The sequence below is a fragment of the Hevea brasiliensis genome, chromosome 7, assembly GCF_030052815.1.
Source record: "Hevea brasiliensis isolate MT/VB/25A 57/8 chromosome 7, ASM3005281v1, whole genome shotgun sequence".
Lineage (NCBI taxonomy): Eukaryota > Viridiplantae > Streptophyta > Magnoliopsida > Malpighiales > Euphorbiaceae > Hevea > Hevea brasiliensis.
In genome coordinates this window covers 74,148,563-74,162,551 of record NC_079499.1, presented here as the reverse complement: position 1 = coordinate 74,162,551, position 13,989 = coordinate 74,148,563, and the positions used below count along the sequence as shown (strand labels likewise).

General features: G+C 34.5%; 1 protein-coding gene across 1 annotated transcript; it reads right to left on the bottom strand.

Annotated features, from left to right (window-relative positions):
* Window positions 1-3,206: 3,206 nt before the first annotated feature.
* On the bottom strand, window positions 3,207-3,979 carry LOC131181372 (uncharacterized). Its single transcript, XM_058149418.1, has 3 exons — window positions 3,695-3,979; window positions 3,363-3,535; window positions 3,207-3,210 (listed from the first exon to the last, which is right to left on the bottom strand). Exons 1-3 carry the CDS (start codon window positions 3,977-3,979, stop codon window positions 3,207-3,209), a joined length of 462 nt encoding a protein of 153 aa, XP_058005401.1.
* Between the last annotated feature and the right edge of the window lie 10,010 nt (window positions 3,980-13,989).

Here is a 13,989-nt window from a genome sequence, read left to right as displayed (position 1 = left end):
GACAGATTTACGTCTTGACTTTTGAACTCAATTTCAACCTAGTTCTAGTCATAATCTAGTGAGGTGTTCTTCACAAAATTTGTCTCTCTATGTCTTAGTTTCCTTTTCCAATTTGAATCACTCCATTTGGAGTTATGTAGCTCTAGTTATAGTCAATTAATCAAGTACTAGTCCAGTGACCAATACTATTCTAGAACCTGGCAGATTCTAGAACCTCACTTTGCCCAGCCAATTGATCTAGCTACATTCTTATTTTGGCCTAATGTTCTTCATATGAGTTGTTCCACTATGTGTCTTGGTCACACAGGTTCAAAATCATAAATTTTCAAGTTATGTATGGTGAGTTATGACAATTTAATGGACCTAGACTCATAAACCTTGGGCATCAGGATTTCAGGTTTAGGTCAGTGTTTTGCATCTCACATTTGAGGTCTTTATCCTCAGAATTTGGGTACAGTTTCTAAATCAAGGTTGTAGCCCTGTTTCTTGGGTTTCCATAATAGCTTGGGTTATCCTAATTGAAGTTTGCTAGTGGAAGATATGTTATAAATACTTTTCTAGGGTCAAATGGCTGTTTAGCTCATTTTCAGAATTTGAATTGTTAACTTGTCCTAGCAAATTGTCCACATTCCATTGTGTTCTGGGTTTTGGTCAAAACATCAAAATTGTAGTTCTAGTCTTATGGAAATTTTGGATTTAGTTTCACTACATTTGCAGTTTTGTGGACCAAGTTATGGCATTTTTGCCAAAACTAGTCGGATGGCCATTTGTCCAGAATTTCAAATCAGTTTTGGTTCTGGTTAGAATTATTGACCTAACTTAACTTGTTCTAGCAAATTGTTTAGGTTAGGGTCAGAATTTAGGCTCATGATCTTCATAAGAAATGTTCTACTATATCTAAGCTTTCCACAGGTTAAAAAATCAAGTCATTTGGAGTTTTTCTACAATGTGTTATGCCTAATTGACCAAACACTATTCATTTGGTCATTTCTGTCCAAGTCCGGAACATCAATTTCGAATTGAAGCAAATTTTAGACTAATTTATGGTCAGTTTTTGGGCAAGTTTTTTTTATGAAAAATGTGGCTTTAGGTTGTAAGTTTCATAGCTAATTGGCCTCACACCAATTGGAGCTATATAATTCAACTTATACCCATCTAAGTGGACTAGACTCAAGCTGTCCAGAATCCAGCACCAAAACACCATTATTATTCCATTGGTTTCTTTCACCAACTCAACTTCAATTCTCATCAATTCACATTATATGACTATAATTTAACTTCAAACATGTTAATTGCTCTTCCTAACAAAAAAGCCCTTATTCTCAAAACCCTAATTTCCTATCTTCCACAACTCATGCAATTCATGTCATTCAATTATACTAATCACATATACTTAATCACTTAAGCTTAAATACATGTTTAATTTCACTCAAAACCATTAAACCCTAAACCCCCCTCATGGCTAGCTAAATTTTACCCCTCCATAAACAAGCATGATTTTTCAACTTATCATCTTAAACTCTCACAATTGTATTCAATTTCAAAGAAAGAAGAAGAGAGGAGGCTTGAAAGATCACTTACCTCTATGAAGCTTTTTCCAAACTTCAATCTCTTCACTTTCTTCCTAATTTCTTGCTCCCAAATTCTCAATCAAGGTCCTCAATCAAATTTTTGATTGCTGAATTATAAGATTCAAGGGAAAATTTTAGTGATTTTTGAAGCTTGGTGGTCTTTAATGGTGGGAAGGAAAAGAAAAGAGACAGAGAGATGATGATGGTGGCCAACTGGTTTATGGAGGAAGATGGGCTGATTTTTGCTTTTAATTTTGTCTCATTTTTATGATATTTATCCCCAAATTTTCATAAATTAAAATTATAATTAGGTCATGCTTACCTCATGCTTATGTCATAATTCCCTTAAAAATTGGAATTTCCATTTTCTTTTTCTTTTCTTCCATACACTTCTTTATGTTTTTAATTCTTTTTCATAATTTTAATTTCCTACATTTTAATAGACATTTGGGTCAAGAGTCACCTCTAGAAGTAAATTGACAAAATGCCCTTTATCGGTTATAATCCATTTTCTAATAGTGCTTGGTAACTCTTTGAATTTTGATTCACTTATTTGAACTTATTTTCTTTTTGACTTCTATGGTTTTCTCACTCCCAATAGTTTTGCAATTATTCCTTGGCCTAGGGTGTCATGGGGTCCCACATGAATTTAGGGTAACAACTAAGCTCGTATTCACTTCTCGGGTCGATCACCCATCATCGGGACCTTGGCTCATTTAATCGATTATGCTCAGTTTTTCTTATTTCCATTTCACCTTCATTTGATTTCTATTAATTTTTATTTATGGCTTTTCTAGATGACTTAAATATAGTTCTAAACATCCTGACTGTCCGGACAGACACTAGTCACTGGAACAGTAGAATGTGTAGACTACTTAGTGTGGGGGTGTTACAATTCTACCCCCCTTCAAAATAATTTCGTCCCAAAATTTTACTTGGTGTTAGTCTCTGAATAACTAGGGCTGCTGTCTCCTCATGTCCTCCTCACACTCCCATGTAGCCTCCTGTCCTGAATGATGATTCCATAGCACTTTCACTAGAGGTATGTATTTGTTCCTCAATTTCTTCACCTCATGTTCCAAAATCTCTATGGGCTCTTCCTCATATGTGAGGTCTGGATTCACTTCAATCTCTTCTACTGGTAGAATGTGAGGGGGGGGGGTGTCTGATCTATACCTCCTCAACATAGATACATGAAAAACATTATGAATCCTTTCTAATTCTGGGAGCAATACCAATCTGTATGCCAATGGACCCACTCTCTCCAGAACGTCATACGGCCCAATGAAGCGAGGACTCAGCTTCCCTTTTCTGCCTAATCTCATTATCTTTTTCCAAGGGGAAACTTTGAAGAATACCTTATCACCCACTGCATACTCAATATCTCTTATCTTCAAGTCAATGTAGGACTTTTGATGATCTAAAGCAGCTTTGAGTCTATCCCTTATAAGCTTAATCTTCTTCTCAGTTTGTTGAACAATTTTTGAGCCAATCAATTTCCTTTCACCCACTTTATCCCAACATAAGGGAATTCTGTACTTCCTGCCATACAAAGCTTTGTAGGGAGGCATCCCAATGCTTAACTGATAATTGTTGTTGTAGGCAAATTAAATCAAGGGCAAGTATGTATCCCAACTACCTTCAAATTCAATCACAAAAGCCCGAAGCATATCCACCAAAATCTAGATTACCCTCTTAGATTGGCCATCTGTCTGTGGATGGAATGCAGTGCTGAAGTTCAATCTAGTTCTTAGGACTTTTTGGAAACTACCCCAGAATCTAGAAGTGAACCTTGGATCTCTATCTGACACAATAGATATCGGTACTCCATGAAGTCTCACTATCTCATCAATGTATAGTTTAGCCAATTTCTCTGGGCTATAGTCCATCCTCACTGGCAGAAAGTGTGCAAACTTGGTCCATCTATTCACAATGACCCATATTGTATCTTGACTCTTCTGTGTCTGTAGAAGTCCCATCACAAAATCCATAGTGATTCATTCCCATTTCCATTCGGGAATTGGCAATGGCTGTAACAAACCAGCCGGCACTTGGTGTTCTGCCTTTACTTGCTAATAAGTTAGGCATTTGGCCACATGCTCAGCTATGTCTTTCTTCGTAACCATCCACCAATAGTGCTCTTTAACAATTCTATATATTTCTGTTCCACCAGGGTGTATGTCAAATGGAGAATTATGTGCTTCTTTCATAATGACTTGCCTCAATTTCACGTCATTTGGAATGCACATTCTACCCTTGTATAGTAGTAAGCCATCATCATTCACTAAAAGGTCTAGTTTCTTGCCATCCCCAGCTTCTTCTATTAACTTCTGATAATTTTCATCACTTTGAGTTGCTACTTTTATTTGATCAATCAACATGGGCTTTACTTGCAAAGTAGCTATCATTTATCCCTCATTGTAACATCCTTATTTTTGTAGTTTGTAAGTTCTACTGTTCTGACGGCTAATGTCTGTCTCGAAAAGTCAGAATGTCTAGAACTACACTTCGGTGATAGTAAACATGCATAAAATGATGAAATAAATAAAAATAAAATAGAAGAAAAATTAAAGAAAAATAAAAGAGAGAAAATGAAACTAGGTTAAACGAGCCAAACCCGTAGCGATGGGTGACCACACTGGAAAGTTACGGTGATGACCGTTGACTAGCCCTGGACCGTGGGGAACTCGAGGAAATATTTAATTAAAGGTCTACTGAGGTGTAATTGACATTGAAAATGTCAAAGAAAAATTAATACGTTAGTATAAATGAAAAACAAAAATTTAAGAAATCGACGGTACAAGGAGTAAATTGGTAGCACCGAAAAAGTACGAATTTAACTCGAAGAGGGGCATTTTAGTCATTTTACATCTAGAGTTGCCTTTTGACCTAAATTTCCATTAAAAATAAGTAGTATTAAATTTTGGGAACCCCATGAAAGAGGAAATTAAATGTGTAATGAAAATTAGGGAAAATATGGGGTTTAATTTAAATATTACATAGTTTAATTATTATATTAGTAAACTTTACTTAGTGGACACTAAGTGGTACTATATAAAGACACCTAAGGAGCAGAATTTGCCCACTCACTTTATAACTTTCATCAAACTCCTGTTCCATGGCCGAATTGAAGCTCTCAAGTGTCCTCCATGGACGTCCATGAAGCAAGCTCCATTTCCCTACCTTTAAGCCATTATTTCTTCAAACTCCCTTCATGAAAAATGATCCTTGCACCATGGGCAACATATAGGCAGCAAAAAGGAGAGGAAATTCCAAGGATTTTTCAAGCACAAGTTGAGGTTAGTGCTAGTTTTTCTTCCCTTGCTTAATTAAAGTTTGTATTGAGATTATGGTGAGTAGTTTGGTTGAAAAATTTAAGGAATTGAGTGAGTATTTGGTGTGTGTAATTCTTGGCAACCATGAAAAGGGAAGGTATGTGAATTATTCTTATATGTAATTGATGGTATTTGATGGGAATTAGTGTGGATTAAAGTAATTTGTGATGCTAGTAAGTTAGTCTCATGTGTAAGTTGTGATTGAGCTTTTGAAATAGGGATTTATATTGTTGCTTCATTTTGGGCAGCCATGAGAACATGTGAGATTAATTATCTCATGAATTTAATTGATTTTTTTGGGATGCTGATAAGTAAGAAAATGAGGGTTACACTTGGATTGATGAAAATACTTGTGCTAGAAATTGATTGAATGTGAATTGTTGAATTAGAACATTTGAATTAAGGATTTAAAAGTGGAGCTTTGATGCTTTAGTAAACTGCCATGTTGGGCAGCCTTTGTCACACCCTACTCCCCCGTAAGATGTAACATGATCCCGTAGTACACCTAATGAATTACCGTACTTAGCCTACCGATAACCCATTAGATATACTACAAGGGATTTTAAAAACAATTTTTGTGAAATTTAAATCATCGATTAAAATCTGGTGTTATAAAATTTTTTCAAAATTTTGGCAAAGTGCCGGCTGTAATTTGAGAAAACAGTTCTTCAATCCTGCAAAAGAAAATGCTCCCAATATGTTTTCTCAAATACAACTTCAATAACTTCATTTGCACTCATAATTCAAATCTCAATAATCAAATCAATCTCCTCATAAAAGAAACATTTCATTGATTACAAGACTCAAAATTAATATTACAAAACTATTCAGATAGATGAAATCCCAAACTTACATTTATAATAATTTACATTTAATTACATACCAAAATATTTTACAAGAGTTTTTTATACAACTGCTCAAATAATTTACATACATATTATTACATGCATACATCAAAACCTATCTACATGGGTATACCTATAATATACCTGGAGCTGATCTGAAAGTGTCTTGAAAGAAACTTACTCACTGCTCTATGCTCTTCTTACCTGCGACAGCATACAAAGCTATCGCTGAGTGGTGAACTCAGTGGTGCACAAGTATAATTTAAAACATAGTACAATATACATTGACAAAATTTACAGTAAATAATTTAGAAATCTGAATACTCATCAAATTCCAAAACTCAAAATATTCATTGCCAATAATGTGAATCATTTGTATAAAATGACTTCGATCATGAAATTCAATTTATCAAATCATAACTAACCATTTAGGTAATTCCAACAAAATCAATTATACATAAATCATAATTGAAATCACAATTCTTTACCATTCAAAAGCCATTCTGTATCTCAAAAACCATGTTGTATCTCAAAAATCATTCTTTATCTCACTAACTATGCAAGACTAATCCAAAAGGGCCATATTCGATGTGATTCTAACTCCCTATGGTCGGGGAGGTCGAATCATCGTGCACAGTACCATCACAATAATGAATCTTCCGCAAGGGCCATAACGATAAAATAAACTTAGATCTAACCTCAAATCAGAGGAAAATCTAAGCCTCTGCACGTACCATGGCAATCAAAACACAACTAACTCCATTGTCTTCTCAACAAATGAGAGAGACGGGTAATAACCTAGTCAAGCATCTATAGTGAGATATAAAATAATATCACAATCCTTTTAGTGAGCATAAATCACAATATAATTCGATTCAAATTCAATTCTAATATCCAATAATTTTTATGCTCATCACAATTCAAAACATGTTCTATCACAATTTTCCAAAACATAATTTATTCAATCCATAACAATGCTTAATACTTGTGGAAATACCATTTCACAAAGCTAAATTCATACATACTATAACAATTTTCAATAATCATTGAATTAAATCCAATGCTTGTTAAACATAATACATAAAAAAAAAATATGTCATTTAATCATATGAAATATTCGAACAAAATTAGTTAAAAACTAGTTATGCACAAACCTCTGATAACTGTCTCTTGGCTCTGACTCAGTGTTTCCTTCCCCTTCCCTGAGTCTTTGCTAACTGAGAAATACAATTTGAAGTGTTTCAGTACTCATTTAAACTGTCTCTAAGAATAAGGTTCAATAATTAATTTATCAAATTCTATTATTTCCTTAGTCAACCTAATATGTCGACCCTCGATGCGTTCTAGGTAAATTCAGTTTTAATGTTACTAATATGTCACATTCAATAGTCTTTTAAGGTTGGTACATGTTACCAAATTCATTTCCATGTATCTTGCATTTTCTTGCAATTTGCTAGATTCCGGGATACTAGTTTGACCTAGCCGGACGACCTAGTTCTCTCCGTTTTTGGGTTTCGGTTAAAACTACAAACTTGTAGATCTATGTCTTATTGCACGCGGGCCAAAATTTCAGGTCATTCTGAGTTATGTAGTCCAAGTTATGGTCATTTTACTATTGCTGGTCAAATTGCATCAAAATTGGTCACTTTAGGTCATTTTAGGTCAATTTTGGTTCGGCCAGTTTTTGGACCCGACCTTGTGCAAGCTGTTTGACTTGCTTATGATCATTTCTGGGCTTTGGTGTCTTCATAAGACTTGTAGATATGGGTCTTAACTATTCATGGTCAGAATTTCAGGTCAATTGGACCTGTTTTGAGTGAGTTATGGCCTAAACACTAACTGCTGCCCAAATGGTCAATTTTCAGGCCTTATTTGCACTTAATCCGGATTTGGTCATTTTTCAAGCTACCTTGCAAACAGAATTTTGGCAAGCTTCCTTCATGAAAGTTGGCACATTTTGTGCCTAGTTTCACTTCCAATTGGTCTCATACCAATTGGAACCACACACTTAAGGTTCTAGGCCAAAATGCACACTGCCCTATTACATTTCCTTCATTTCTAATCAAAGGTCACTTTTAGCATTTACCAAACTCTACATTCATGCCAATTTTGGTTTGTACCATAACCTAAACATACTTTACAACATATTATTGATCATTTTGGCAGCTTATAATCACATTCAACATACACCATATAGTGCAGAATTTGTCAAACTCAATTACAATAATTTAATCACTTATTCATCCTCATTTACATGTCCAACCTCAAACCATCATACATATACGCAAGCTGCCATAACAACTATCGCAATTCAACATTAATATTCCATAAACCAAACATGAAATAACATCTTTATGGTGCAGCAAACCAAGCTGCTGATTCATACATTACAGTCCATTAATTTCCAAGCTTCCAAATTCAAGTACACATTCACATATACTAAGTATACATCACCCAAATTAATTCCTACACACATAAACATTTAATCAACCCTTTAATCTACCATTTACAAGCAAGAATAAACTGTCCTCAAGGAGTTTCCATGGCTGCCAAAAATACAGCTCTCCCTTTAAACATCAAACCTCAAAATTCTTTCCACAATTCAAGTACCCATAACATTCCTACTAACTTTAATGAAGCAATAACCCAAAAATACAAACTTAACACTTTGGAAATTCTTCAAAACCTCTCCAAAAATTGGTCTTCTTATTGCCTATCTACTGCCCAAGGTATGGTGATCACTTTTAATGAAGAAACCATAACCATTAGAAGCTTGGATCATGGATGCATGGAGGACTACAAGGTGTGGCCATGGAGTCCCATGGAGGATAAATTCGGCTGGTTTGAGAGGAGGTTGAATATGAACTCATTTCTGCCCATTTTAGCTCTTAAGTGTCCCATAATTCTAAGTTAGTGGAGCACTAACCATTATTTAATATTAGTTTAACCTTAACTTTCCTTATTCCCACAATTAACTCCCCATTTTTGCTATTTACATTATGTACCACTAATTTAATTTTTCATTATATTTTCCAAGTGTAATATCATGTATTTTTAATGGACATTTAGGTCAAAAGACAACTCGGGATGTCAAATGACCGCAATGCCCCTATTCGGGTTGCATTCCCAATTTTTCGATAACACTGGGTTTTGTCCGTTTTCTCTATTTCTCAATTTTATTTGTACTAATTAATTAATTTTTCTTTGATATTTCTAATGGTATTTACTTCAATAGGTGTCTATTTAAGTCCTAAAAATAGTTTCTAGTCCCTGCGGTCCAGGGCTAATCAACAGTCCACGCCGTGACTTCCCGGTGCAGTCACCCATCGCTAGGGTTCTCGGCTCGCTTAACTTGGTTACATTTCTTTGCTATTATTTTTCCTTTATTTTTCTTGTATTTTCTTTTCTTGTATTTCATTATTTTATGTCTCCTCACTCATATCAAAGTGTAGTTCTAGGCATCCTAGCTGTCAGGACAACACTGGTCACTGGAAAAGTAGAACGCACTACCGAACTTAGGGGTTTTACAGCCTTAAATATCATGAATTTATGTGTGAGTTTATGAAATTTATTATTGAAATATGATGGTGTTGAATAGTGGGCAGTTTGTGTAATTGCCATAGAAGTGTATGTGTAATATAAGTGTTGATGTACATTAAATTTGGGTTGAAGTAAATATTAAACATTAATGGTGTATTCTGCGCATTGAGAACTTGAGTGTTCTAAGCAAAATGCTTGCTAGAATTGTGTACAATATATATAGAAGTGCCATGATTAAATGTTGAAGTATTGTGAGGAGGAAGATTTTCAAAATTGGAAGTGTAATGTTCAAATGTAGGTTGTGTATGTTGGCAGCACATAAATTAGGTCATAAGTGCAAAACTGTGAACCCAATTGGTATGAGGCTAATGGGGGGTGAAACTAGACACCAAATCAGCCAACTTTCATGTAGAAATGTTGCAAAATTCTGCCTAGAAACTGACCTTAAAAAATGACCGAATCCGGAATGGCAACCTTGCAACCCAGATTTTTTACCATATCAACAATAGTCATTAGGATGACCATAACTCACTCAAAACAGGTCTAATTGACCTGAAATTTTTACCATAGATAGATTAGACATAGAGCTACAAATCTTATGAAGACACCAAAGCCCAGAAATGGCAAGAACCAAGTCAAATAGCTTGCACAAGTTTGGGTACCAAAACTGCCAAAACTAAAAGTGACCTAAAATTGACCAAATTTTGCACTAAAGGTGCAATCTGTCCAGCTTTAGTAAATTGACCATATCTTGGTCTATACAACTCAGAATGACCTGAAATTTGGCCCAGAGTGCAATAAGACATAGAGCTACAATTTTTCTTCTTTGACCAGAAGCTAAAAACCAAGAAAAATAGGACTTTAAGCTAGACCAATCTAGCACACAAAAATTGAGAATTTAACAATTACATAAAATGATGTTTGAAGTAATTTGGCAATGAATGCCAACTTGCGAAAAGGGTAAATTGCATTATATTGATAGCATATTGAATTGTAAATTGTGATATGTTGATACTAGAATCAACTTATCCATGATATCTAAAAAGGTCAACATTTTCATTGACCAGTGAATTGTATAATAACTAGTAAACCCTAAAAATAAAGAAATAAATATTTAATCTTGTAATATGCCCTAGTTTTCCTAGTTGATTAGTTTTGTAACACCCCTAAGTTTGGTAGTGCGTTCTACTGTTCAGGTGACCAGTGTTGTCCGGACAACTAGAATGCCTAGAACTACACTTCGATATGAGTGAGGAGACATTAAATAATGAAATACAAGAAAAGAAAATACAAGAAAAATAAAGGAAAAATAATAGTAAAGAAATGTAATTAAGTTAAGCGAGCCGAGAACCCTAGCGATGGGTGACCACACTGGGAAGTCACGGCGTGGACCGTTGACTAGCCCTGGACCGCGGGGAACCCTGAAAAATATTTTTAGGAGTTAAAGAGACATCAATTGAAGTAGAAATATCATTAGAAATATCAAAGAAAAATTAAATAATTAGTACAAAGAAAAGCGAGAAATCGAAAAATGGACAAAACCCGGTGTTATCGAAAAATCGAGAATGCAACCCGAACAGGGGCATTGTGGTCATTTGACACCCCGAGTTGTCTTTTGACCTAAATGTCCATTAAAAATAAATAATATTACACTTGGAAAATTTCATGAAAAATTAAATTGGTGGTACCTAATGTAAATAGCAAAAATTAGGAGCTAAATGTGGAAAAATGGAACCTTAGAATAAATAATGATTTAATTCTTACATAGTGATCACTAACTCATTTAAGTGGACCACTAAAGCTTCATTTGGGTAGAATATACATCTTCATCTTCAACCTTAGAACCAGCAGAAAATTTTCTCCCAAAAAACTCCATTGACGCATGGTTGAAGCTCCATGCATATGAGATTCAAGCTTCTTTCCTTCTACCTTCCTTCATCAAAGTTAGTCTACACCACTTGGGCAGTAGATTGGCAGCAAGAAGACCAAGTTTTGGTGAAGATTTAAGAAGTCTCATCCATAGGTAAGTTTGAGTTTTTGATTGTTGCTTTGTTAAAGTTTGTAAGGGTGTTATGGGTGTTTGAATTATGGAGAAATTTTTGAGTTTTGATGTTGAATGGGAATGTGCACTTTTGGCAGCTATGGAAACACCTTGAAGGCAGTTTAATTGTGCTTGTAAATGGTGAATTAAATGATTAATTAAATGTATATTGTGTAGAAAATTGTTTGGGTAATGTATACTTAGTATATGTAAATGTAAAATGAGATTTAAAGCTTGGAAAGTAATGGAATGTAAGTGTACCATTGTGGCAGTTTGTTAACTCTTGAAGAATGCTGGAATTCATGCTTGGTTTATGGAATAATGATGTTAAAATGTGTTGGTTGTTATGGCAGTTTGAATGTATGTATAGTGGTGTGAAGGTTGGACATGTGAATGAGCTTGGTTATGGAGTTAAATTGTTGTAAATTGAATTGGGCAAATTCTGCCTGTCAAAATTGTAAGCTGTCAATTGTTGGTGCACATTGAATGTAATTGTAAGCTGTCAAAATGACCTATAATGTGCTGTGAATTATGTTTAGGTCATGGTACAACCAGAATTAGTTTGAATGTTAAGTTTAGTGAGTGTTAAAAGTGATGTTTGATATGTATGCAAGAATTGCAATAAGGCAGTTTGTATTTTAGGCCTATAACTTTAAGTGTGGCTCCAATTGGTATGAGACCAATTGGAGGTGAAACTAGGCACAAAATGTGCCAACTTTCATGAAGGAAGCTTGCTAAAATTCTGCCTGCAAGGTAGCTTGAAAAAAGACCAAATCCGGATTAAGTGCAAATGAGGCCTGAAAATTGACCATTTGGGTAGCAGTTAGTGTTTAGGTTATAACTCACTCAAAACAGGTCCAATTGACCTGAAATTTTAACCATGAATAGTTAAGACCCATATCTACAAGTCTTATGAAGACACCAAAGCCCAGAAATGACCATAAGTAAGTCAAACAGCTTGCACAAGTTTGGGTATAAAAACTGGCCGAACCTAAAATGACCTAAAGTGACCTAAAATGACCAATTTTGGTGCAATTTGACCAGCAATAGTAAAATGACCATAACTTGGCCTACATAACTCAGAATGACCTGAAATTTTTCCCCGCGTTCCATAAGACATAGATCTACAAGTTTGTAGTTTTGACCGAAATCCAAAAACTGAGGGAACTAGGTCGTCTGGCTAGGTCAAACTAGTATTCCGGAATCCAGCAAATCGCAAGAAAATGCAGTATACACAGAAATGAATTTGGTAACATGTAACAACCCTAAAAGACTATCGAATGTGACATATTAATGACATTAAAACCTAAATTACCTAGAATGTACCAAGGGTCGACATAGTAGGTTGACTAAGCGAATAAATGAATTCAGTGAATTAATTATCAAGCATTATCGTTAGAGACAGTTTAAATGAGTACTGAAACACTTCAAATTGTGTTTCTCAGTTAGCAAAGACTCAGGGAGGGGAAGGAAACACTGAGTCAGAGCCAAGAGACAGTTATCAGAGGTTTGTGCATAATAAGTATTTCTTTTGAATTTTTCAATTGAAATAAATTATGATTATTTCTATGTTATTATTTTAAATTGTGTTTGTGCACAATAAGTTTGACTTCTCATTTTCTACTTAAAAATTTTTAATTCAACATTATAGTTTTAAATTGTGTCCGTGCACAATACTTTTATATTCTCTGCTTTTACTAGTAAATTTATGTAGAGAAATGAGTTATGAATAAGTTTTGATTACTTTGGTTTTGGGAATATTATTTGGAACTTATTGTATTGCCAACTTTGCAAATGGAAATTTTGAGATAAAATGTGATTTATGGTTTGTATGAAATATTGTGATTTGAAATTGTTTTGATTCACATTTGGCATGATACTGTTGATATATTCCTCCCTCTTTGACTTATCGACCAGGGTGAGTGTGATTATGTTCCTCCCTCATTGACTTCCCAGTCTGAGGTGAGTGTGGATGAGTACTCATTATTCAGCTAGCTTCCTCCCTCATTAATTTCGATTATTGGGGTGAGTGTGTCTTGTCGTGGTGTACAACACGGCATGTGTGGAAAAATTGTGTCATGGCCTAAATTATGTTATCGATTGGCAACATTGTATTATTCAGTTATTTGATCGAATTGTGTTATTGATTTGCAAAACGGTATTATTCAGTTATTTGATCGAATTGTGTTATTGATTTGCAAAACGGTATTATTCAATTACTTGATCAAATTTGTGTTAAATGAATTTTGTAAATTATGAAATGGAATTGTGAATCATTTGATTTGTGAACTGTCAATAAAAGATTTATATATCGCATTTCAAATTGTTATTGTGCACCACTGAGTAAATTTTACTCAGCGATAGCTTTTCATTGCTGTCGCAGGTAGACAGACTGACAGGGCAGCAGACTAGGCTGCTAGTACATTCAGTGAGAAATCATTGGGTATATTGAGTATACCATATTCTGCATTTTATATTGTAATGTATGTTCACTGTATATATATAGTGTTCTTGGTTTTAAGCAGTTGTAAATTAAAATTGTACATTAAAGTTGTAAAATAAATTATGAGTTATTTGGATTTGTAAAAATTATATTATATTTCTTGTATCTCAGTCTTTGAAAAATTATTGTGGATTTGTGTTGAATTATGCTAGAG

Bases quoted from the DNA above. Each gene is read 5' to 3' on its own strand.
- LOC131181372 (XM_058149418.1), bottom strand. From the start codon at position 3,979: ATGATAGCTACTTTGCAAGTAAAGCCCATGTTGATTGATCAAATAAAA. The intron at 3,536-3,694 runs GTTACGAAGAAA...GGACTTCTACAG, and splicing joins AAGAGCACTATTGGTGGATG to ACACAGAAGAGTCAAGATAC.